General features: G+C 42.5%; 1 protein-coding gene across 14 annotated transcripts in view; it reads right to left on the reverse strand.

Moving 5' to 3' along the window:
- Window positions 1-239: 239 nt before the first annotated feature.
- TEAD1 (TEA domain transcription factor 1) overlaps window positions 240-26,715 on the reverse strand; it is a 236,966-nt gene continuing 210,490 nt past the window's right edge. For all 14 annotated transcript variants that reach the window (XM_032489002.1, XM_032489008.1, XM_032489005.1 and 11 more), the window contains 3 exons: window positions 10,260-10,400; window positions 5,778-5,930; window positions 240-1,140 (listed from right to left, as the gene is read on the reverse strand). In XM_032489002.1, coding sequence (XP_032344893.1) covers window positions 1,027-1,140; window positions 5,778-5,930; window positions 10,260-10,400 — 408 coding nt within the window. In that variant the 3' untranslated portion in view covers window positions 240-1,026. The remainder of the gene's footprint in view (window positions 1,141-5,777; window positions 5,931-10,259; window positions 10,401-26,715) is intronic.

The raw sequence follows: 26,715 nt of genomic DNA on the forward strand, positions 1-26,715 counted from the left end.
CACAGGGTTTTCTATAATTTGCAGCTCACAGTGCAGTATTCATGCCAATTTAAAATTTTTGTTATTAAATTTTAGTGGTTCAAAGATTTACTTGTCTTAATAAAAAAATTTTGGTTGTCCATATAAAATATAACTGCACACACAAGACTATAAACATTGTAAGTTTAGATTTTCAGTATTTATCTACTTATTGCAAAAAGAGCCATCTTTTCTTTTTCATTAAATAATCATCACATTAGTACAATACAATTTTATATTTTTTAAATATACTATATATGTTAAGGATAAGGGGTGAAGTTTTCTTCCTCTGTAATACCTGTTTCAAGAGTTTAATGGATTAGGAGATTAGTTTTAACCTTGAGGAAAAAAGTACAAATTTGTCTCATTAGGATATTTCTATCAAGCATTTCTTAAGGCTATATTTTAACATTTGGTTTCAAAAAGAAAGAAAAGTTTCATTTAAAAAATAATTTAGTGAATTACATTCTTTCATAACTTCCACCCTAATTAGTTACAAAGATAAGTCTAAAGATTCTTAGTTTTGTGTACTAATTTACATTTATATTTAAAGATTAATTTTACTTGTATCTTAAAACAAGAATTTTATGTTGAAAAAAAAAACCAACTAAATATATTTGTATAAAGGCTGTAAATGTCCAATGGTAAATGCTCTGTCTCAATTTTTTTTTTCTACCACAATGAGAAACAGGTCTCTGCAGACAGAGATGTGGGTTCTTAAGGTTCACCTTCCCGAGGAACTGTGGGCTGTGGATCTGAAGAACACACAGAAACAACTCGATTTCTCTTTTTACAACTGTACCAGAACTTCACAGCTACAATGATAGTATGAACACATGAAAAAATGACTTCACTCAAACAGGATTTAGAAAAGTCAGGGTGACCTCAGGGCCAGGGCAGCACCCCTGTGTGGTGAGGTTTACAGTCAGTCGTTCGAACATGGAGAGAGTGTGTGCGCGCACGTGTGTGTGTGTATATACAGATATCTATATATATAAATAACCACGGTTAGTCCTTTACAAGCCTGTAAATATGATGCTGTGCTCCATGTTCACTATTTGAAACTTCAAAAACACAGGCCATGCACAGGAGAGTTTCTTGTGTATCCCTGTTTGTTACCACCTGTTAAAAAAAAAACAAAAAAAATATATACATATGTACATCCGGATCAAACACCACATGAAAGAAAACATATTCCATCTGTGCCATGAGGACTATGATGTACTTGGAGAGGAATACAAAGTCTCACGTCCAGAAAGTGGATTATCAGAGACCTGTCCAGCCTCACTCTGCCCCTCAAGCACAAACTCAGGATATTACAGGCCCCACTTAAATCCTACCTAGGCCTAGTTCCCAGATGTAAGAAAGACCTTACAGATGGGGTCTCACTCATAATCTGAGCCCAAGAAGACATCACAAGAATTAGTGTGGGGTTTTTTTGGGGGGGATGCATGGAATTTCTGTACAACATAGAATTTTCTATAACTCTGTCCCATGTGACAGTCATTTATCCTAGGAACCGTCTCCTGCCTTATTCCTAAAACTTTACTAAATTTTGCTTCTTAACAGCCAATGGGAGACACAAGCTCCCTGAGTGTCTTGCTCACCAGCTGTATTTAACAACAGTGCCTGGGCTCAGCGAAGCATATGCTGAGTAAAAGAACAACCATGATCTTCTAGAATTATGCCAAACAATACCTCTTTTCAGTTTCATAGGCTTTACCTTTCAAAATGTATCGTGAGATACTCATCTGCCTCCCCCCTGTAGTCCAGTCGCTTGAATCCATCCCTCTCCTCCTCACGCCCGCCCATTTAGCCTCCCTTACCCCTCAGGCATCCACATTTACGGTGCCTGACTAGGGGATAAAGTCTCAGAGTACCTGTAGTTGTAGTTTCCCATCCCAGCAGACTGCACTGTCTGCAAGTACCTGTAGATTGGTGTGAATCTCTCTCTTTTTTTTTTTTTAATGCCCATCTTGTCCAGTGGACTGTAAGTTCCTGAAGAACAGGGACCACGCTTCCCAGCAACTAGCTTAGTGGTTGGCATACAACTGTCATTTAATAAGTACAGTCCTCCCTCGGTAACCACGGGGACTGGTCCTAGGACCCACCGCAGATACCAAAATCCAAAGATGCTCAAGTCCCATTGTGGCCACCCACCCTATTCTGCCTGCAGTTCTGCACCTGCGGATTCAACCAACCGCAGACTGTGTAGGACTGTAGCATTTACTATTGGAAAAACTCTGCATAAAAGTGGACCATGCAGTTAAAACCTGTGTTGTTCAACGGTCCACTGTATTTGCTGAATGAACATAAATTCACAGAGTAATAGCCACCATCTATTCACTGTTTATTATGCATCTACTTGGTATTAAATGCTTTACAGAAAGTATCTCATATAATACAACAACTCTAGGGGCAGGTGCTATATCACTCCCCTTTTGACAGGGGAGGAAGCTGGGGGTTAATTTGTTTAAGGTTATACTAATGACAAGGAAAAACTCCCTTTTTTACCTGAATCCAAAGACCCTTTGACAAATGAATTGATACAGTGATGGATTATCTATTTCCCCCCCCGGGTAATATTTTTTTCAGTACTGGTACCCACCTGCTTTTCTAGTCTCACTCCCTGCCACTTCCCTCCCAGATCCAATACTCCAAGTATCCAAGCTTTCCATCCTTGAAATCTCTCTCTCCCTCAATGCCATATCCAAAAAAAATGCCATGTCTTGATGCCTTTCCCTCCTGAATAGTTCCTGAATCCATCTACCTTCCCACCACCACAGCCCAAGTTACCAGCAAACCTGACCTGGATCCTCCACTAGCAGCGACCCTTGCTGGACACCAGTTCCAGCTGTATGCAGCAGCCACAGGAACCTTGTAAGAAATATAAGTCTGACAACACACTCTTAAAAATTGCTTAAAAACCGAATAGCCTCTTTTAAATTTATAAATCTTTAGGATGAAGAGAAAACCTGTTCTCATCCTACAAGGCGGAGGAGACTGTGCCCAGTCTGGCTGTTCCTACCTGGCCAGCTCACTGCTCTGGGCCCTCCTCTTTCTTCCCACACTGGCCACAGTCCCTACCTGCCCGCATTCCCACCTACATGCAGTATTCTTCGCTATCTCTCTGCCTGTTCATCTGGCAGATACCTCTCAATTGTTTCGTCCTCAGGGAAGCCTTCCCTGACCTCCTGAACTAGGTCACATCCTCCTATTCACACTCTGTTGGCACCATGTTCCCACTTCCACCAGCCAGCGGCCAGAGTTGAGTTACATTCATTTTGTGATCGCCTGTACTTGCTGAATGCCCACCTCCCTCACGACTCCAGGACGCCAGCTCCGCCTGTCTAGTTCACTGCAGCCTTGCACCTGACACCTAAGTATGCACCCAACGAACGGTCCTCTTCTTGGCAAATCTGAAAAATACCTGCTTATCTGTCAAGGTACCTTAAACATCATCTTTTAACATCCCTGAGAATTCCCCACCTTACTTCAATTACCAGGGCTTGCTCAGGTGGCTCATTGACTCTGTGCTCCATGAGGTCTGTCTCACAGGTACTGCAGCCATCATGACCCTGCATTGTCATTGTTTATTTACCTGCCTTGTCCCCCCCGCCAGGCCCAGATTTCCTGTAGGACAGGCACTGTGTTTTATTTGCACTGTATTCCAGCAGCTAATACAATCTCTCCATAGTTCAGCTGAAAGAATGAAAGCATTCTCAATAATCTTTGAGATGCAGAGGGCAGACCTGGGTATTTCATTTGTAGATGGAGGGAACTGAGGTCTGGAGACTTTAAATGACTTATCCAACATCATAAAGCAGAGCCGGGTCCTAAACCCAAGTCTTCTCATCCTATGACCATGAAATATCCTGCAAAGTGTCTTTTCCATCAATTCAAATCTTAAGTTATGTCTATCACTGGCTCTGTGACCTCAGGGAGGCCTAAAATTCCTTATCCATAAAATGGGAGGGAAAATGACCTCACAGTTCCGCAGTGAGAATTTCATATTATATCTACAAAAGGTTCAGCACTGTGCCTGGAACCTCTAAGAGAATTCTCACTTTTTTTGCAAACTTTCTATAAAAGAATATATTCTATTTAGGCTTCATGCTTGATATGCAAAAGGAGGAAAAAAAATCTCTAGCAACCTGTCTATCTGAATATGAATCAAAAGGTGATCAGAATCCTTGGCCCACAGTGCAGGTACTGTCTTCCTTAGTTTGATTGCCACGATTAAGGCCCCAAACCTACAAAGCCACCTCAATTCCTGAATCATCCTGATGAAACCAGGGTCTAGCCCGCCAGCCAGTAAGGCCTGGAACCGCTCATGGTGACGCGAGTTTTGTATCCAGCGCACCTGGTAAAGCACCTACAACTATGTCCAGCAGCTATCATCCTGCTCAGGTTCATGGACCCCACCCCTGAGGAAGTGCTGAAAATACTATTTCTACTGTTTATCAGTGAAATGACTTCATTTTTATTATCCAGGATTGCTGGCTTAATTTCAGTTTTCCTACAAAAAAAAAATTATTTCTTGCAGGTATTTATTGAGAGCTACTAATTCTTCAAATCAAAGGAATTTATATAGTTGCTTAATGATACGTTTTAAAATCAATTTAACCTGGTAAGTTCTTTGGATGGAAGTCACATGCTCCAAGCGAGCATATTAGTCAATGTAGTTACATGGGTTTTGTGGGAGACAGACACCTAAAATTTTCCCAGGTCATATTCCCCTTGGTTGTGCTGCGATGTAGGGTTTTAGGGTTTGAGGACATCTTCCTTAATATGCTGAAACAGACTCACTGGTTTTTAAGAAACAGCTAAGACTTTCTTTGAGACTATGTATCTTTTATGCTTCTGTTTTATATCTAGTCTTAGCTTGCTTATTAATGGTAACTCTTTTTATGTTTTCCTTTGTTAAAAAAATATTTTATTTATTTTTATTATTGTATTATTTTAGTATTTTTTAGCAGTGGGGGGGGGTAATTAGGTTTATTTATTTTTTAACAGAGGTAGTGGGGATTGAACCCAGGACCTCATGCATGCTAAGACGCGCTCTACCACTTGAGCTATGCCATCCCCCTTGCCCATTACGTTTTGACCAGACTTTTCAGCCCATGGATATTCTCTCCCCACTCCTAGTTATGCTATTGTATTCTGGTTTCTATTTCTCCTGGTCCTGGAAGTTTACATTTTGCTATATTAATGTATGTAACTTATAATAAGGCCTTGTAAATCCTTCATGAAATGAGTCAAGGTATGGTTCAAGAACAAACCTGCTGACTCAGTTTGTGCCTCACGTGAGACTTGTGTACCACGGTGCTGCTGAGACTCAAACCTAGCGAGCACTGGAATTGCCCAAGGAACTCTAGAAAATACACCTGCCCAGACGCCATCCTCAGGGATCTGATTCAGTTGATCTGGGATGCAACTCTGGCATCAGGAGTTTTAGAAGTTCTCCAGGACTTTCTAATGTGCAACCAGAGCTGAGAACTAAGTTTTATTACCCCCACCCTTCCTTCCCTGATTCCGGTTCTGCCAAGCTGAGCAAGCCCAGCCAGATGAGACCCCTTCTCTTCCACAGACTGGAGCCAAACCAAGCTCGCCCCATGGGTGTGTGACTTCAGCTGACCCCTGCGGCCCAACCCAACAGTCCAGTCAGTCCCCCTGGCCCAGGCCTCAGTGCCTCTCAGGCCTACCCTCCCCACCAGCCTCACGGCTAAGTCTGACAAAACAGGAAAGAGACCAGTTACCAATAAAATTGTGAAGTTTTCCAAAACACTGTTCATCATATATTTCTCTGGTAAGTGTTTGAGCTTGTGGATGAAGTTGATCATATATTCACACATCGGGGAGCGGTTTATTCGGTATACAAATCGGCCATTCTCAAACCGTGCATATTCCGTCTGTGAGGGAAAAAGATTTGAGCATTTTTTTTATACTTTGGACTTCAAAACACACAAAAAAGAGATTATTGCCTGTAAAAGTGTATTACTTTTTCAACACGAATCACCTGCTGTAAGCTGCACAACTTTTGTGGTTTACTTAACTATAAAAAATCCTATCTCCAAACTTAACACCATACTCAGAATCCATTATTTTTCTGGAAATTTTTTAGAAAGTTGAAAAGATGACAGCTTTAAAGAAGAGATGTATAGGTGTTTTTTAGCAAAAGTCAGAAAAAAATCTAGCTGCCTACTTAATGATTCTCTACCCAAAGATCTGTGAGAGCAAGCCCAGCCAGTCACAATTCTTCAAAGAGCCCCCCCAAAAAACCAACTGTACTGTGATAAGGCCTCACAGGCCAACAACAAATGCACCTAATTTCCCTGCTTCACACTGATCATGAGCCCCTGACTATTGGTTATTTTATGTCTTAATAAAAAAAAAATATATATATATATATACACACACATACATGCAGCTTTAAAATCCCACTGATGTACTCAGAAATAAGAAAGACACTCTTAGATACTTTGCATCAAAGAAGGAATTTAAAAAGAAATTAAGAGCCATCTAAAGAGTATTGAAAAAGAAAATGTTTACATCAAAACTTATGGGACTCAATGAAGCTATACTTGGAGGAAAGTAGCTTCATGTCTTCATCATGAAAGATGAAAAATTATAGAACTTATTACATGTCTTAAAAAATTAACAGCCCCCACAAAATAAACCCAAACCACAAAGAAACCGAAGGAAACCAACAATTGGAAAGTAATAAAGATAAAAGCTCGTATCTATGCAAATGAAATTTAAAATGTAGACAGAATATAAAAACTAGTTCTTTAAAAAGAGAAAATAAAATAAATAAACCCTTCTTAAGCTTAAGAAAAAGAAGAAAGAAAAGAGACAAAACCACAATTACATATGGATTAGGTTACTCCATGTAACTCTATGGCAATCAATCAGTCAATCAACCAACCAACTAATCAACCAATAAACACAAAGAAAAACCCATAGGATCGCATGACTTCCCAGCAAGACACAAATTGCTAATTCTGAATTGAAAACAAGTAGAAAATTCCAATAGGTCAATTGCTGTGGAAATGACTAAAAATTGTTTAGAAATCTGCCACTGACAAAGGTCCAAGAACCAAACGGTTTCACAGTTAAACTTCATGTAACCTTTAAAGAGCAGTTATTTTCAATGTTACTCAAACTATGCTATACCACAGAAAAAGTTGGTATTCTAACTATTCTACACTCAATACTGAAATTTGATTAAAAAAAGATTATAAGAGTATAAACTAATATCACTTATAAGATGCAAATATTTTATGTAGAATAGCAAACAAAGCATCAAAGTACCCTAAACAGGACTTTCTTCATGAGTGCTGTGGGGGTTCACACACAGGACAAGTGTTAACTCATGATGTCAACAAACTGGAGAAAAATCACATAGTAAGAGTTGCTAAAAAGGCATTCGACAAAATATTGCAGCTAATACTAATAAAAACTTTAAGTAAAATAGGAATAGAAAGAAAGCACTTAAATATAAAACAAAGACCATTTATAAAAATCAATAATAAATTTAATCCCAAATGTCAAAACACCTAAAATCTTTCTACCAACATCAGTAACTATACAAGGATACTCACCATCACCTATTTCTTTTATTTCTTTTTACAACTGTGTTGGAAGTTTTAGCAAATGAAAAGAAGGTGAGAAAAATAATAATGAAAGTGGCATAAACATTGGAAAAGAAGAGATAAAGTCTTTCCTTTTTGCTGCTGCTAAGATTATATACAGAGGAAACCCAAGAATCTAGGGGGAAAAAAACCACTAGAGATCAGTAAGAGAATAGGGAAAGATGGCCAGAAGGAACATACATATGCAAAAACCAGGAGCTTTCCTCTACTGTAGTAATTAAAATCTAGAAACTGGAAACTGTATTAACAAATTATACAATATTTAGGGATATATTTAACAAGAAAGGGATAAACCTGTATGAAAACTGTAAAATGTTATTAAAATAGATAAAATGAGATGGAAATGGAAATAGATTCTTGATTGGAAAGATTTAGGATCAACAATGTATCAATGTATCCCAAAATATCTAAATCTAATACAATTACAATTAGATTGCTCAAACAAGATTTTTGTTTTTCTTTACATTTCAAAAATGATCTCATAATTTGGAAGAGTAAGTGCTGGTGTCTCACCCAGAAAACACATGAAAAAGAAGAGAAGTGAACCGACTTGCCCCAGCAGATGCCAGAGCATGCTACAAAGCTGCTGTAACCACATTAACACGATCTTGGGGCAGGTAGAGGTAAAGAGAGGGTGGAACAGAACTGACTCCAGGAACAGTTCCCAGGGTCTGCAGTAACTTAAAGGGGACAGATCCATTCAGTTGGAAAAAGATGAATCATTTAATAAATGGCTTTGACATAAATGCCCATCTATTTGGAAGAAACTATAAGCAGACTCCCATTTCATACCAAATACGGAAATACACTCCAAGTGGATTAAAGGCTTAATGATAAACTCCACCTGCCAGTCACAGCACCTTCTGCAGGAAAATTCCTGGGATTCCATCAGTCAAAGGCAACCTTTCCCCATTCCCTGAACTTATACAGAGCTTTGGGTGTGTTATCTGAGGACACGCAGAAGAGTAACTTGAAACCTGGGAAACTGAGTTACTCGTCCGGTCCATCTTTTCTCACCGGTGCCTGTCCGGGCAGGAAGTCTATCTACAGGTACGCCCGGACAACTTGGCCATTTGGTACCTATGTCTAGCACCAACCTTCTGTGTCCCCAGCCACCGACAGGTTCCTTTGCTTCCTCCTTCTCAGCAGGGATGGAGGTCATCTGGCTCTAGGTTTCCCAGCCCTGTCTCATTACACAGCTGCCTTCTCACCCACCCTCTCCTCGGGCCTCTTAGACACTGCGTGGAGCTGGTTACCCCCTCCCCATCCATGTTTGTCCTCTGCTTCTGTCTGTTTCCCTCCCACTTACCCCAGGGCTGATGGCTGCTCCCCAGACTTACACTTCATTCCTGTGCTCTTCCCATACCCTCTCTGCAGCTAGCTCTCCCTCCCACAGCTTCATTATCCTTAGCGCTGAGGACTCCCCACTGCTCTTTTCAGCCTTCACCTGTCTCTCAAGTTCTAGTCTCGCATCTACAAGACCCTTACTACTTCCAGCTGAACCTCTTATTTACGTCTCTCTGCTAGAGGCTGCACTGTCCTTCGGAGCATAAAACGTGTGGCCTTTGACTCTTCCTCCTCTTTTAACAGCCAGTCAGTTTCAAAGTTCCATTCAAAATCTCATCCTGGATTCCCACTGCCAGCATTTTAGTAAAGCTCATAACCCGTAAGCTCACCCTGACCATCTAGTCAACTCATTTACGTCCTCTTAGCACTGTTCTCAGGATGCCCACCCTGTGCTCAGGAAGCTATGAGGGCCTGCGGCATCCCAAACCCTCCTCATTCAGCCCAAAGTCTTAAAAAATAACATCCCCTCGCTCCCTCTCCCGACCCAGTGCATCCTTTCCCTCAAAGATTTTGTCACGGTCAGGTTGGTCTCTCAGCCCTAAGAGGTGCTGGACATCTGTGAACAAAAACTGCTCACTGAACGTGGATATGCTGGATGGTAGGAGACACTGGAAAATATGACTCAATGAAATATCACCTGCAAGCCTTGTTCACACAAAGCAGCCCACCCTGGTAAAACGAACACCCACATTCTGAAAGGGAGGGAGGCATGAACTATAAAAACCATAACCAGGTGCTTGGTCCCAGTATGTACAGAAACATATTTAAAACAGTTAAGATGAAGGGAGTAGAAATGGCAAAAGCAACAATACCAAACGAAAGGAGTCCAGGTTCTGGAAGGCAAGTGCCTATGAGTGGAGGCCACCTTGCTTGTTATCAAGGTGTTGGGAGGTGCCTTTGGATCTGGGGTGGAAAAGGCATCATTTGATTGAGGCAGGGGCCACCTCTGAGAGCCCCCACATGGGGCCCCCACGAGGCCTCCTGCAGGACTGACACGCTGGTGGGGCTGGGCTGATTTCACAGTCAGGGAGGGCTGGCCTGGGATTTCTCCTGGCCTTCTTTCAGTTGCTTTCAAATATTTTGCCTTTTTAGAAATAATGGGGGTAGGGGAAATGGGAGAAAGGGTGGCAGGGGGAGGAGAAGACCTCAAAAAAGTAAAACTCTCTGCCCGCGTTTAGGCTTAAAGAAAGGCGACAGGTTGCCCTGAATGAAGGTTCCTGTATACAGAGGCCAACTTACCTCTACTTTTTCTACTACTTGCTTCCCAAAGGAGCAAACTTTGGTGGAACAGGTGACTGTCATATTTTCCGAACTCTCATACTGACTGGTTACACCATAAAAAGCCCCGGCATCATCTTGAATATTGCAGTTTAAATCGGCCTGTTGGAAATGAAATGGAGGTGGGTGTTACTCTCTCATCACAGGGGTCATGGCAACAAGCAGTAACCATCAGCATAAGACCTCCATCCTTTGGGCTGGAGGGCAGGGGTGGCTCCAAGAGGACACTTGGCTAGAAACAAGTTCTATGGACCATCAGTTATTCAAAAAAAATTTTTTAACATTTTTTATTGAGTTATAGTAATTTTACAATGTTGTGTCAAATTCCAGTGTAGAGGACAATTTTTCAGTTATACATGAACATACATATACTCATTGCCACATTTTTTTTCTCTGTGAGCTACCACGAGATCTTGTATATATTTCCCTGTGCTATACAGTATAATTTTGTTTATCTATTCTGCATATGCCAGTTACTATCTACAAATTTTGAACTCCCAGTCTATCCTTTCCCACCCCCCTCCCCCCTTGGCAACCAGAAGTTTATATTCTATGTCTATGAGTTTGTTTCTGTTTTGTATTTATGTTCTTTTTTTTTTTTTCTTTTGGTTATTTTTTTTTTAACAGAGTGCTAATTTGGGCAGCCTTCCCTTGAAATAATGACATGCTACATGTATCTATTTCATTTTACTTTCTTCCATCCAGTATAGAACAATACTGTATAGCCTTGTAATAAAAGATTCATGAGGTCTTTGGAATATGTGCAGAAAGCAGTATATGAACTGAATTTACATTCACTAATCTATAGATATATTTAAAAGAACAGGAGAATCTGTGGCAGACTGGCCATTTGTTATATATGCAAAAACAGAAACTTCATTACAAATTACATCATCCAGAGGGGAAATGGTTCCTACTAAAGACTGGCTTATAAAGATGCTAAGTAAGTAATACAAATTCCCGCTCACTTACCATATTTTTATGATTACCTACTAAGCGAGGCTCATACTAGAGACTATACAGGACTGCAACTCAATATGGGAAATATGTACAGAAAACAGCCCTAATTTAGACAGAAAATTACTACCATGTCAAAGGTACTAAAAACTGGCTCAGACAGGTGGAGTGTGCTGGAAGAGAGGGTATGTCCAGAGTGCACACGGCCAGAAACAAGGACTAAAAAAGTCAGGGACAGAGAGACCAAGGGAGAAAGGGTGGCTGGGGAGGTGGTAGGGTTTGAGTCTTACATCCTAATACCAAGAGACACAGGAGTTTTAAGTACATAGGCTAGGGACAGTGACAGTTTAGCATCAGATTTGCAATCTCCAAAGGCACCCCAACCAAAGCTTGGAGACTCTAGAAGAGAGTGGGGGAATGCAGAGGTGAGTCAGGAGGCCTGAAAGCAACCCTTATGAGATGATACCTGGACTGCTAGGGTGGCAGCAGAGAGAGAGGTAGATCTAACACACAATGAGATTATGTTTGGTGAGGTTTGGCACATGGGACTCGCTCGTTTTAATACCTTGACAGGCACCAACCACCATGAAAACCTGAGTCATCCTATATATATATATTTTAATAAGGATCTGCACTTGAATTTCCTTCTTGAATTGAGTATCAAGAAAATGTCCATTTCCTTAGGCAAAACTTCAGATTTTCTGGCTTCAAATAAAAAGGACCATATACTTTATATTCCCTTTTCTTATGTGCCAAGAAATTCAAAGCAAAATTAAGTATTTGACTATAGTAATTAACTTATCCTAGGTACTTCTAATAGCCACTAACAACCTGTGTCCAGCTCCTGTTCCTGGATTCCAATCTGCTTTTACTTGTACTTGTCCAGTTTTATATTATCCATAAACTTAGTAACACTTCCTCAAATTTTGCTTTTTGGAATTATATGGGGCATAAACTGCAAATAATTAAAAAAAAATACCCAGGTGTGTTTTCTCACATTCAAAGGTTTGGCATTTGGCTCCATGAAAGAGCAGCTTAGTGGGAATCGATGAAGGTCTCACCCTGAGATCTGAGCTATCCAAGGATGAAGAGGGTCTATGTGGGCAACAGCCTCCAGGGGAAAAAGGTCCCAACGTGTCTCCTAGGCATACAGGAGCTCTGACACTGGGTTACCATCCAGGCTTCTAGGGCACTTGCCACCTGTCGTGAACAAAGAGTGTGCCTTCGAGAATGGCCGCTGCCTGGTTCCGCTACCAACTGAGAACACACGGCTCTGAGAAGCAGCTCAGGTGTTTTGCAAGCGTAGGCTGACCAGTGGTGTTCTCCGAGGGATTGATGCTCTTACTGTTATGAAGTAGTTTGTGCCAACAAGGTTTAGCTTTTTTTTTTTTTAAGTAAAAACATGCATGTGATAAGTAAAGAAAAAAAATCAAACTGTAAGCACAGTGTACATTTTATTTCTACCCTGAACTTGCCAACCTCCCCAGGTGACCAGTGTTATGTTTCTGTATGTCCTTTTAGTGATATTTAGAACTGAGATATTCAAGCATATGGTGCCTCTTTTCTGCATAAACTGTAGCATTCTAAACTTGGTTTTAAAAAAAAATATATATATATACATATGTGTGTGTGTGTGTACATATATATAACTGTTCCTTAGAACTCACATAGTTTTGATATAAGAATACCAGTTTTTAAAAGAATAGCCCTTTAAAAAACATGACAGCCACATTTTTAGTGGCTGCATACTATTCCATTACACAGATGCACCATAATTTAACATGTCCTCTGCTGATGAATATTTAGGATGCTTCCCAGTAACAATGCAATGAGTTATGGGGAGCAAGAAGCTGCACTAGAAATTACTTTGACTTTCCTTTTCCTTCAAATTTAAATAAATTCCCAAGCTTTGAAAAAGAGAATTAACAGGCTATAAATACATTGCTAACTAATATTGCAACTTAAACTCGTTTGATGTAATCAAACCATTGTGAAGGACTGATGAACAATCCAGAGCAGTCTGCTGTCTGTGGTGTCAGGCGTGGAATGTGGGAAGGAGCACGGGGAAACGGGCAAAGGGTGGGGAGTCAACGGGAGAGTGCAGTGAAGTTAGGTTATTTTTTAAACACTATCAATGTCAACCTACATCGGTGATTTAACCAGGAGGGAGGTTTCTGAAGAACTGCACTTCAACGCCCTAGGCACAATGTTTTCTTTCATTTTTTTTAACAGTCTATTTTTCATTTTATTCCCTTCAGTAGCATTCTTTTTGACAAGCAAAAGATTTGCAATGTAAACAAACTAGGACTCTTAAAATCTAAAGCAAGCACAGAAATAAATAAACAAAATAATCTATCTATACATACCATTTTTAAATGTTACCCAAGTTTACAATGGCATTCACCATATGATGTTAGCAAAACTGCTGAGAATTTTCACAGCTTTCAGGCCTCCGTGTCTACGAGTTTCCATGCTTACGTAATGCTGGTGAAAAGGGCTGTCCTGTAGCAGCAACGAACCTAGTAGACTGACATCTAGAATGGATCATTTTTAAGACCGCCCCCTTCCCTTTATCTGACAAAATTACTTTCAGTAATAATCAGCACTCTGTTTCACTGTTCTAAATTTTAAATACAAAACCTCCAAAAGTTTTGAAGAGAGCACGACAGAAATGAAGTAACTGTAGTTCTGCTTTGCCTCCTTCATAATCACTGCGCTAATTTCCAAATCTGCTGTTTAACCCTAGAGACAGCAGCACTGTGGGGACTGCAGCTCCAATGATTCGAAACTGTCAGAACTTACACTAGAAATCAGCACAAGGCTGAGTCTTCAGTAACATGTGTTATTAAAGAGTAAGTAATGGATAAGTAATGTCAGTGTGCTAGTTTGAAGTACACACATGTATATGTATATATGAAATAAAAAACCAACACTAATTTCACCAATTGTTTAAGTCTTAAGCCAATAAAGAACTTTTTTCTTTTTGAGGAATGTTTTACCAATAGCATTGTTTAGAACTGTGGGCACAGGGTGATAATAAAAATGACAACTATTTTTAGATGGCTTTTCCATCTAAGCTTCTCTACAATGAACCTCCTTAATGCCTGCACCTGGGGCAGACCTGTCCCACCCTCTCACCTTTGGTACACCACTGTCCCTTGGAATTTCCAAAATAATTTAATTAGTTTTAATTGGGGATGGATGACCTGTAGGTATAATGACAGGAAGCAGCAAGAGTGAAGGTATTCAAGAATACACATCATGACAACCTGCTGTCAGAAACGATCACAACAAAGTATGAGTTTTAAAGCTGTCAGAGCTAACTTTTTTACATAAAACTAAAGTAGAACATATGTTCAGAGGAGTGTACAAATCACACGTTTACAGTTTGATTAATTTTCATAAAGTGAACACACCCATGTAACCGGCACCCAGAGGAAGAGACAGAAGCCCTCTCACGCATGCTCCCTTCCAGGACAATCGCATCTCCCATCTCACACGAGTAACCTTGATCCTACAACACTACATTCGTCTTGTCTGGTTTTTTGAGTGTTGCAGAAGTAGAGTCATACACTGTTGATTCCTCTGTGTTTAGCTGCATTTGTGCAGCAGGTAGTGTGAGTCATCCACATTGTGGTGTGCAGGTCATTCATCCTTGTTACTGCAGGGTACTCCCCTGAATGAAAAACACCACCATCTACCCCTTCTACTGATGGACATTTACAATGTTTCCAAATTATGAAGAGCGCTGTTATGAAGAGTGGCTACTCTGAACGTTCCTGGATATGCTTTTAATGAACACACGTATGCACTCCTGTTAGGTGTTCCTAAAAGTAGAATTGCTGGTCATTAGATCTACGTGCATTTTCAGCTTTCATTTAGATAAGAGAAACACATGGTTTCTAAATTATTTTGCTTTTTAAAAAAATTTGAGGAAACATTATATTTAATTAGTATATTTAATAGGTCACATTTTAAAAGGCTTCTCAACTAATGGTAAATAAGCAATCAGTTATTACAATTGCTTTGCAATTACTTTTGAACATGGAAAATAATTACGCAGCCATCCAACCGTATCACAGCTGTTCTCTGGGAATTTTCTAGGAGGAGGTATTGATGTGAAAGATAATTATCTGTCAGCTGATGATACTATGATTATCCCAGAAAGAAATGTGGTCACTTAATTCCCGTGAAGCAAAGGTAGTATCAAAGAAAGAACGCTAGCATTAAATCAACAACAGAGGAGGCAAACTCTGTAATGGGTCTGGGGTTCGCGCTGAGTTCATTACCCATCCTCTTGACACATTTTTCCCCACAGGAAACTCAGGGCAAACCTATTTCATATAGTTCTCGAGGCAAGAAAATGAGAAAAAAAAATGTGCTGGTATCAGACGTACAAACTATTTTTTCTAATCAGCTCTTTTCTGATCACAGGATATTTTCTAAAAGCAAATAAACATAAAAACCCAAGAAACAACTAAAACCCAGTGAACTTATCTTCCCAACAAATTCCAAATTCCAACTATATCCTATCCTTTGGGGGACAAGCCAGCTGTTCGGGTCCAGGGTAGGCTGTCCCAAAATGTGCCTCAATGGGATATTGGCTATTTTGAATTAAAGTTCTTTAAGAAACAGCCAATGGAAGAGAGACACTCTGACCCTCCCCTCTGTCTCCCTGAAAGTAGGGAATAAACCCCTCATGTGGCAGGTACACGCTCTGCATCCGGAGGCAGGACACCCTTATCACCAGACAGGGAATTTGAAGCTAAGAAACCTATTAAACAAACGTTTTTACTTTTACAATTTACACCTCCAAAACCAAACTCTGTGTAGATTCTTCACTAATTAAGTACCCAAAGCACAAGTTTCTTTGTCTTGTCAATTCATCACAAATCTATTGTTTCTTTGTCTAAAAAGCCGTAAAAGCTGCCTGCTCTGGCCACTTTTTAGGTCCCATTTCTATGTGACCTCCGTTGCTATGAATTAAAAATTGGTTTCTTTTTCTTCCGTTATTCTGTCTTGTGTCAATTTCATTATTAGTCCAGCCAAAAAGAACACAAGGGTAGAGGGGGAAATTTCCCCCTCCCTAGCTAGTCCTGGGCCATGTCCTAAAGTGAAAAACAAAAAACGAAAAAGCCTTGCAGTTGTGGCTGGAGAGGGCGAAAAAGCCTTGCAGTTGTGGCTGGAGAGGGCAAGTCCAGGCACACGGGCCCTTTGAAAGAATCTTTGCCCATTTTACCCTAGAAGAGAAACTCTACGTATGAACTGGGTTCAGAGACCAGCTCTTTCCACTATCACCCAATGCATAAATCCTTTCTATAGCATCCTGACCTGCACTGCCTTCTGGCTAAATACCTTCAGATACAGGAAAATCACTAATAAAATACCTAACACATGTAGGACAGACCTAATTGTTAGAGAGTTCTTTTTCCTTTTGTATGAGTGTCCCATTGCTGCTTTGACAAACTACCACAAATGTAGTGGCTTAAAACAACACCAATTTATGACCTTTTACTTCTGTGGGCCAGACACCCGACACGGGTCTCACCGGGCTAAGATCAAGGTATCATCAGAGCTGCATCCCTTTCTGGAGGCTCTGGGGAGGGATCTGATTCTTTGTCTCTTCCTGCTTCCACATTGCTTGTCTCTTAGCCCCTTCCCCCATTTTCAAATCCAGCAACACCAGGTGAGTCCTCACACTGCCAGCTGTCATCTCTCTGGACGTCTTCTTTCATCTCCCTTGGCCACTTGTAAGGAACCCTGTGACTACCCTGGGCCTACTCACTTAACCAACCTCCACTCCCCCTCTCCACATCCTACAACACCTTCTCTAACACCATGATAAGGATTCTGCCACCACAGCAGTTAAGTTGCAATCAGCTTCCTGGTGGCTTCCGCCTAGAGTTCTGCCTCCGGGCGTCACACAGACCTGAGAACTCTGCTGGGAGACAACCCTGAAGCTACCCCTCACTTCCCCCTTCATCTCACCTTTCCATGCCCTCTTCTCACCCACAGAGAGCTCCAGCTCCTCTCTGCTACCTACATTCCAAGTTCCACGTTTACTTTGATTAAACTCCATCCTGACGTCAGACCTCCCTTCCTTCTAGTCCAGAGACTTGAGAACTCTCACTCTTCATTGGCTGTCACTGCATCTAAGACACCTGACAGACAGCGTGAACAGTGGTCACTCCTTTCAGTCTCACTTTCCTCGTCTTAAACCTCAGAGAAGGACCCACTTCCAGAGGCCACCGTGGTGATGAGGAGAGAGCGCACATGAGACTCATCCGTGCACTGAAACGTGCCGCGTGAACAATGGCCATTAGTAACACTGACGACCACTCCATCAACCTGGGGACTTCAGCACAGACCAGGAGGGATGAAGACTGAGCTCCAGTCACATCTACAGACATGTGTGTGGCCCGAAGCAGACGGTGGTTTATCATCAGCAAACAAGACAGAAGCTGTGCCCCCAGAGCCAGCCCGCGTCCCAGCCCACACTCATCAGGTACACAGCACAGACGCCGCAATGGCTTTTTCCAAACAGAAAAATCAGTACTTTTTCCGATCTGTGAGTTTATAACAAGCCTTAGGTTTGGGGCATAACTGCTCAAACAGGTACAAAATTACCAAGTTTCTCACAAAGATAGGATTAGAAATGTTATAAAATTCTATCTGGAAACAAAAAAGGCAATCATTAACAAATGTGTGGGGGATGAATGAAAGACCTGGGCCTCTATTTGTGGGCAAGTCCTGGAAAACAGTGGAAGGTGGAAGTGGAAGCAGGTTACAATGCCAGGCAGACGGCTGACTGTGTCAGGCAGCAAGGAAACAAAAAAGCGAAGCATCAGACTTCCCCTAGTTCTTCCCTAAATAATCCTCCTCTTACTTTACTCCTGCAGCTGAAACATGTGAGTCACCAGACAAGACTTCAGCTGGGTTTCCCCTCTATTACTGCTCATTCAGTAAGCCCACTTGTTCATGGATGTGTTCCACTGTTTAATTTCATGTTTCTCAAATTTAAAAAAAATTAGAAACAATTTTCTTGAAAGAATGATTCTTCCCATTTTATGGGTGAGGAAAAGTGAGGCATGGCCCAGTTATGTAGAACCCAGAGCCCCCTGAGGGGAGGGAGAAGGGCCAGGGGATCAACTCTGCAAAAGGTTGGGCCTCGGGAAACCTGGCTCCAGTGGCCGGAGGAAAGGGACATGAGCCTTAGGGCTGCCAAGTGCAGAACAGAGGTGCAGCTCAGGCAGAAGCAGCATCTGGCTGAAGACAACTACTCTGTCACTGGCTTCAGAGGGAAAAGGTCTGCTGCAAGAAAGAGGGAGCAGATCACCCCAAAGGCAGGGGGTGGCCAGGACACTGGGTCAGGAAAGGAGCCTGCTGCAGACACTCCCTTCCCACCCACCTCTCCCTTCCACCCAGAGGGCTAGGAAGGGCTGGGCAGGAATTACTTGGTTGCAGAAATGAAAACATCAAGAGGACTGTCCCTGACAAGAGACAGTATAATAGGCACTGATGGATGCAAGGAGACGCTGGCATTTTCAAACCACCACTTTGAACCTCTCCTCTTCATCCTCTCTGAGCAATGATCAAAGGACCAAGATTTCAAATTGTGAAGCAATTTTTTCCAATGGCAGCATCTGGCTCCTTGGCAGGAGGCACTGGGAGCTGGGCCCTGTTGTGGGCGGCTGTCCAGGCCTGCCACATGGTGAGGCTCGGCCAGGCAGGGCACCACGCGGGCCTCGCAGCTGCTCCCGCAGGCTCCAAAGGACAATCGCTCTGCCCTGGGCCGGGAGCCGTCAGGCAGAAGTGTCCCGTGAGGCAGCCCGTGCTGGGGGTCTGGAGGATGCTGGCAGCTCCCAACCTCTCCTGCTTGACTTTTCTGCCTGCGTCTGTTCCCTGGCTGCCACTCCTGAAGCCACCCCCACTGGGACTAGGGGACAACCCCCCAGCAAGGAGATCTGCATCTGGAGAGAGCAAGAAAGCTGCCCAGAGGGAAGGGAGCCTTGGAGTGTGTTCGCTTCAGCCGTTGTGCCTCTGCCCAGCACAACCGGACAGCAGCTGTGGCTCTCCGGCCACAGCTGTTTTAAATAAGAATAGGAATAAACAGCCCCTACTCTTCAAGTTACTTCCCAGTAATTACGGCATATATTTACATCGACAAAATAGAAGATTAAAAAAAAAACACCACCAAGAGCCCCTTTATAGTGCAGATCAGCACCCCTATTTGAATTTCATCAACATTTAGTACTTCAAAGAATCTTAAAAGCTTGCTCTAATTACAATATGCACCGCTTGAAAGGCTGGCTGTTTGCATTGCAAATTCCTACAAATACCAGCATTCGTTTAAAAAAGAAATTCAACTAATATCACCCACACAACTTCAGGTGACTTCACACAGTAGCTGGCGTGAAAGAGCCAGGGCCTCGGCTCCCTGTCCAGAGCAGCTGCACAGGCCAGCTCTCTCCAGTGGGGGCAGGTACTGAGGGCCAGGCGCCCGGCGGAGCTGGCCCTTCACCCCGCAGTCATCTGGGTGCGAACACTGGCCGGGGACCACCCTTTCCAGGACAGAAAGCAGGGCCTTCTTCTTGTCTGGAAGTTTTGTGTACGAAAAGTCTTATGTAGAGCAAGAAGAAATCAGGCAGCTAGCAAGCAGAGGGTTGCCAAATAAAACACAGGCTGCCCAGTTAAATCTGATGTTTAGATAAACATGCTTTTTCAGTATCTGTACAATCCAAAGATGGCATGGGACAGACAGACATACACTAGAAAAGTCTATGCTGTTTACCTGAAATTCAAGTTTAACTTGGTAGCTTGTATTTTCATTTGTTAAATCTGGCAACCCTTCTCACAACTCACCTTTACCAATGAGAATAACAAAAATTGGGAGTTACCCTCGAATTTTCATTGCTGTAAGGAGACATCTGATGCTCAAGATACTTTTGACTGGGGATAGAAATGAAGCTGCTGAAGAACACGTGGAGCATAATACTTTTTTTTTTTTTTTAGTAAAAACAAACGGTGGGTGTACAATGTTTGTAGATGCAAATAAAAAGTCGGGAGGATACTGGCTGGTGGGGCCAAATGACCCAGGACACTTTATCTTCTATAGTTTTTGGAATTGCTTGGAATACTTAATAAGCTTCTCTTGCTTTTGTAATGTAAAGAGCAAATTAGAATGGGGGTGGATGGGTAGGGTGTACCTTGGGTCTCCACCTGCTCAGGGAGGGGAAACTTCACACATCACCAAGGGTCGAGGTCCAGTTTCAGACAACTGACCAAGATCTTTGAGGGGTTTATGATTATGTCCAGATAATCCACTTATTCCTTGCAAAACTGGCTCTGGAAATAAACAGCCACATCCTGGTTGTGTGACTTCAATTCTTTCCTTCTCAGGCTTTTCTTGAGGTGATGGTTATGGAGGGAAGCTAACTGTGCCTCCACCAACACAGTGAGGTGGGTGAGGGAGGTGCCGAGGCACATGTGTCTGCTTCCCCTGGACTTCAGGTGACCGGCAGCTCTCGGGGGCACAGTGGCTTAGCATCTCAGCCTGTAACCACGGCAGGGAGCAGAGTTAAACAGCCCCAAGCAGGCAAGAATGGACCCCTGGCCTTGGCTTTGTTAGCAACCACTGAGCCAAATGACCCAGGACAGAAAGCATTAGAGGAACAGCTGTCAGATGGATTCTCCCACGAGGTTAAGGGGACTCCCAATTTAGATTCTGCCTTGACTCTGTCCTGAAGAGTTCATGGTTAAAAAAAAAAAAGGATCTGTGGTGAGACTGAGGCTAAGGGATTGGGGGGAAAGAGTGAGCTTCTGTTCCCATGTTCCAGGCTGTACTGTTCTGCCTTATGTGTTCAGGGGAATCAGAAAGACTCTTAAACAAAGTGATTGCCTAGTGCTTGCTGCGGAGATCAACATTCCCACCCTCCAGGTTCTGTACGGCCCAGCGGCCCCAGGACCCTCTGCCACCTCCCCGTAGGATTCCTGTTCTCTCCACAAGCTTCCACCTCCCCTGAAAACTCCATCCCACTCCCCTCCCACTGATTAAATTCTTTCAAGATTCAGCTCAAATGTCATGTCTTTGTGAGGCCTTCCAGAATGTTCTCAGGCAAAAAGGGTTCCTCCTTCTGCTTCTGTGCATCCACATTTCCATTATGGCTCCTCCCCATGGTGCTGTCATCTATCTGCTTCTGTGTCTGCTATCCCACACCAGAACCCAAGGTCTGTTTCCCCAGCTCTCCAAGTGCAAAGTAGGGCTCAGTGAACGTTTGGTTGAATGGCTCACTAGTGATGTGTCTATTTATCACTAATACAAATGACTAAACTGTTTCTACAAGAACCTAAGACTCCAGAGAGCCTGGAAAAGCTTCTGCGTGAATCTCCTGAGGTCCCCCCAACCCTTTTCAGTAAATTTCTTGAGAAAGATTGTTCAACTGTCAGATGCTATGATATCAGAGCCGGCCAAGTGGCAGTTACAGGACCCCATGTACGGTGATTTCTCTAGGTGTACTGAATGAAATAAAAGCAACTTTTCAGCCAGTGAACTTTTAAAAATGTTGAAAATCTGCTGTATACGTTGCACTGTGGGGCAAACAAGTGCTTCAGAGTGGGTCCCTGCTCCCTGGGGGGAGGCTTACAAAGGAGTTCAGGACACTGAAGCTGGGAAAACAGGAAGGCGCAGTAACATTCAGCAGTCAATGCAGAAAGTGCTAACAAGCTCCAGGTATTTTTCTCATGAAATCCAATCAAAATGGGTGGATGTGCAAGGTTACTGACCTCCTCATCCCTCTGCATGAAATATCAGAATCTGCTGTCAAGAGATGATTTTTCAAAAAACAGACCCCCCATGAAGATCATCATATAGTCAGTCAGTCCACCAAGGAGAATTTACCCTGTGTTAGCCCACAAGCACCTCTGCATTTGGCAGTATTTCCTGCTCACCTTCCTTCCACCTAATCGTTCCATCACTCCCTATTGTTCATGTAATTTCAGAACTAAACAGTGTTGTGAGATGAGACAGAAGTGGAGAGAAATGGAAACGCTGTTGAACTGAAAGGCCCCTTCCTCACTGATAGCAGTTTAAAACATGTGGGGAGCAAATTATTCCATTTTGCTAACGTCCTTTTCCATGAATAGCAACAGGGACATTTGGTTCCAAATGACAGACTCAAGTCTACAATTCCAGCCTAAATCACGCAGACTCCGATTAGAAACAGGCTGAAACGTCGAGGGGGTCCCTTCGGCCAGTTTACATGTGCACCCGGTTTCTTCTCCTTAAATGAAGCCCAGTTGTTTTATTTATAGTGCCTGTCATTTTGTCCAACAAACGTAATTTCGTTCCTACCAAGATAAAAGCATCTTCTAAAGGCTGCCCTCTTTCCAGATAACTCGCATTCCATTTCTGTTTTATAAAATCTTCTCACATCTGCTCTGGTTAGTAAAACTAGCCTTGCTTTTTTCTTCCCCTAGAAAAATAGGTTAAGAAGGTAAGTTGAATGACTATGAATAGACTGTTAATTGTTTACAATGGATGATTGTTAAGTCTGAGAACTTCTAAAAGCAAAGCATAAAGAGTCATAGGGTAACATGCTGTATATCCTGGTTTCTAAGATACCACTAATTTAGTAATTATGTGAGAGAAAAAAGAAATATTATATTAAACATATATTAAGAATTTGCTCCTCAACAACAGGATACATATCCATACAATTGTATTTCCATATTACTTTCTTCTTTATTATTCCAATCATAGTTTGAGAGTAAGCCTTCATCATACTACTGATTCTTCTGAAGAGTTTTTGGCTAGATGGTTTATAAGCAACATGTTAGTAACATGTGGCTTTCTTTGAACCAATGTCCCCTAGCTTGACACTCTTGAGCATTGTTAGAACAGAGAGTAGAATTTTGAGATCTCTCCAAAAATATGAGTTTCACTGCATTTCTTACTTAGTTAAATCCATCATCTTGTTTATCCCCTTAAGTAAACTACGTGTGGCTGGAAATGAACTGCTTTTGAAAGTGAGCTACAAGCTATACTTGGGTTTCTGTCTTTCAGGAGGCATGACTGAGTCACACTCACCTCTTCTAGCTTTGGGAATTCTATCATCAATTTCAAGACAGCTGACATTTTATCTCAAATTGGCTGCACTGTCTGCTGTATCACCAGCGACCCATCTGCAGGGATCTCAATGCCGCAACAAGCACAGCTCTGTCCACTTGTGGGTGGACATCTTCCTTTCTTAGAGCCCACACAGCATCTGATCGTGGTTTTATATGGAAAAAAAGAAGTATGGTTTCCTGCCAGTGCACAATGTTGGCCGCATTTACCACAAATCTGGTTCTACACTCCTCCTCAATCATAATAACAATTCCACTGCTGCATCAAAGTATAATTTTTCCGAGACATTTTAATTAGGGATTCAAATTTAAGCTGCTAAGTATAGTGGCAGTATACACTACTAGTGCAAATACCTCAACTAAGGCGACAAGGGGGTGGTGAGATGCCTTCTGCACTGCCCAGGGTCACAAAGGGCAGGCAGTCACAACCACATCATGACCTGCCCCTGGGCAGGGGACGGCAAGGCGTGTATGATGTCAAATGTAAGAAGCATCTCACTTCCGGAACTGTTCAGATTGGAGCAAGTATATGTCTCAGACTCGAGGGAATACACTACGTTTAACCTCACTAATAGTTGTTTCTATAGAGAATAAAGAAGGGGTAAGGACTTGGCGCACAAAGAAAACATAACTGCAGATATAAAGGAATTAAAAAACCAAAGTGACAATAGAAAGCTGTTTTGCTTTAAATTATGCCACAGAAGGCTGATGGAGATGCCTGGGATACTGACTAACTGCCTGACAACTTCAGAAAGCAACTTGGATGTTTACACGCACATAGAAACTCACATACATCTACATACACACACACACATTAAAAGCCATACTATCAATATCTAATAAGAATGATTAAATTATGATATACCCAGTAAACAGGATGTTATGTAGTCATTAAAAATGATAATTAGGGAGTCAGTGACATCTAGCTACAGGGTTGAGTCTTGGACACAGAAGCAGGCACCGGATTTAATGCATTCCTTGGTTGAAACTCCATCAACATGTACTGCATTAGGTTATATCCACAGTACATTTAGGAATGAATTAAAAATTACATATTTCCAAAGCTGTCTAGAAGATTATGATGTTGCCTTTGCAAACATGTGAAAACTATGGTGCTGTTCCCCACACCTGCAGCTAACAGGGCTGTACTCCTCTCTCTGGTAAGACTCAGGATCCAATCTGAAATTCCTGGTAACAGCAGTCAACTCACCTTGTTGCCCAGGTAAATGGACACCGGAGCATCCCATAGTGACAGGCCTTCACAAAGAAAGTATGCTGCTTCACTGCAGTTACCACTGGCTTCCATGCGTAGAGGTGGTGGAAAGCATGCGGATCCCAGTGTCCAGCAGATCTGGCATCCGTTAGCTGTGTGACTTTGCAGAAGTCACTCTGCCTCCCCATGACTTGGTTTCTTTGTGTGTAAAGGGGGAACAATCACATGCACCTCACCAGATTAAATAACACTTACGTGCTTTTATACCTGGCCCAGGGCCTGGCCCAAAGGAGGAACTCATTAATGGTACTGCTGCAAAAGAGGGGGCCCTCCCCTCCTGGCCCAGCAAATTCACTTTCCTTCCTTTGTAATGAGATGTGGCGTAGAATTATAACGCACAGGAGTGAATTACAAGCAGGCAAGAAGGAAGAGAAAGGAAATAAATGGGAGACTGTCACGAGAGGGGAAAGTCAAAGAATAAAAATTAAAAAGGCAAAACGCAGAGAAAGTTGCTTAACACTTAGTAAAAAGAATCCTACTACTCTCTTGGCTCAAAAATTGTTGAAACTGCTGACTGTTCCCTACAGCTGACACAAAAGAACCCTGACTCCTGTCTTTCCTCAAACTTCCACCCACCTGTGTTTCCCATACAAGTGGAGACCCAGCTGCAAAGCACCTTGATGCACCTGAACACACCTGAACCAGCCTCACGTCCCTTCTCTCGGGGCTTCCCTCACCAGTCCCCTCACCTTCGGTGCTTATTGCCATCTCTCCCTGTCCTAATACTTGGACACATAATGGCCAAAGGAGGAGGTGACTCATAACATCTCACTTGGTGGGATCGTAAGGTGGTACAACCACCTTAGAAAACAGTTTGGCAGTTTCTTACAAAGCTAAACAGACTTACCATATGACCCAACAACTCCACTTCTGCATAGCTACCCAAGAAAAACAAAACCATATGTTCACACAAAAAACCTCATAGCAGCATTATTTATAAAAGCCTAAAATGAGAACAATCCACAAATCCTTCAACTAGTGCATAGAAAAGTAAAATGCGGTCTTGCCTTACATGGGATACTTAGCAACAGAAAAGAGCTAACTACCGGCTCAGGTTACCACACAGACACCCCTCAAAAACCCTGGAAGTGAAAGAAGCCAGATGCAAACAACCACACCTTGAATGACTCCATTTACATGAAATGTCCACAAAAGGCAAATCTGTGCCAGCAGAAAGTGGATTACTAGTTGCCTGGGGCTGGGAGTGGGAAGACTGACTGACCGCAATTGGACACAGGGCATCTTTTTGGAATGATAAAAATATTCAAAACTTTAAGAGCAATGGCCACAAAACTCAGTAAATTTTTCTGAATATCATTGAAATGTACTCTGAAAATTAGTAAATTTTATGGTATGTAAATGATAGCTCAATAAGGATCTTGAAAAAAAGCCTTACCAGATGCACAGCCATTCACAGGGGCCCTGGGTGTCCCACACCACTGAGGCAGGAGAGGTCATAAGGCTCACAGGGTGGAAGGGCACTCACAGCAGCACCTGGGCTCTGCCATCCACTTACGGATTAGACCGTGAGTCTGGGGGTGCCTGTCGGAGTCCTCCACCCTGAAGCCAGTGGAGTGACTGCTATGTGGCTCACCACTATCCCATTCACCTCAGTGTCAACTGGCAAAAAGCCGGGGGCCCACAGCCTGGGTGTAAGTGTAAGTCCTCAGGTGGACTCGGAACTTCTTCCACTGCAGACTCCTGAGCTGGTCCAGCCCAAATGAGCCCAGGTAGGACAGGGCAGACGTTCTGAGAACAGAATTCCAGAAGCAATCCTAGGAGCAAATTAAGAGTCAGCCTGAGGTCGACAACCAAGAGACCTCAGGCACCTTGAGAAGGAGGAAAAGAGAGAAGAGAGGAGACAGGACAGGATCTCTGTTGAAATGTAATGAATTCACACGGAAATGGAAATCTGCGCGGCCAACTGCTAATACAAAAGGTATTTCAAAGGGAAGGTTACGCCTACCAAAGAAACACCCACTGGAAACACCATCAGACATCCAAGGGGAGAGTCTAGGTGTAATTCATGCTTTCTGAGTCATTAGAGGAAGCCAATGAGACTTC

The sequence above is a fragment of the Camelus ferus genome, chromosome 10 (assembly GCF_009834535.1).
Source record: "Camelus ferus isolate YT-003-E chromosome 10, BCGSAC_Cfer_1.0, whole genome shotgun sequence".
Taxonomy (NCBI): Eukaryota; Metazoa; Chordata; class Mammalia; order Artiodactyla; family Camelidae; genus Camelus; species Camelus ferus.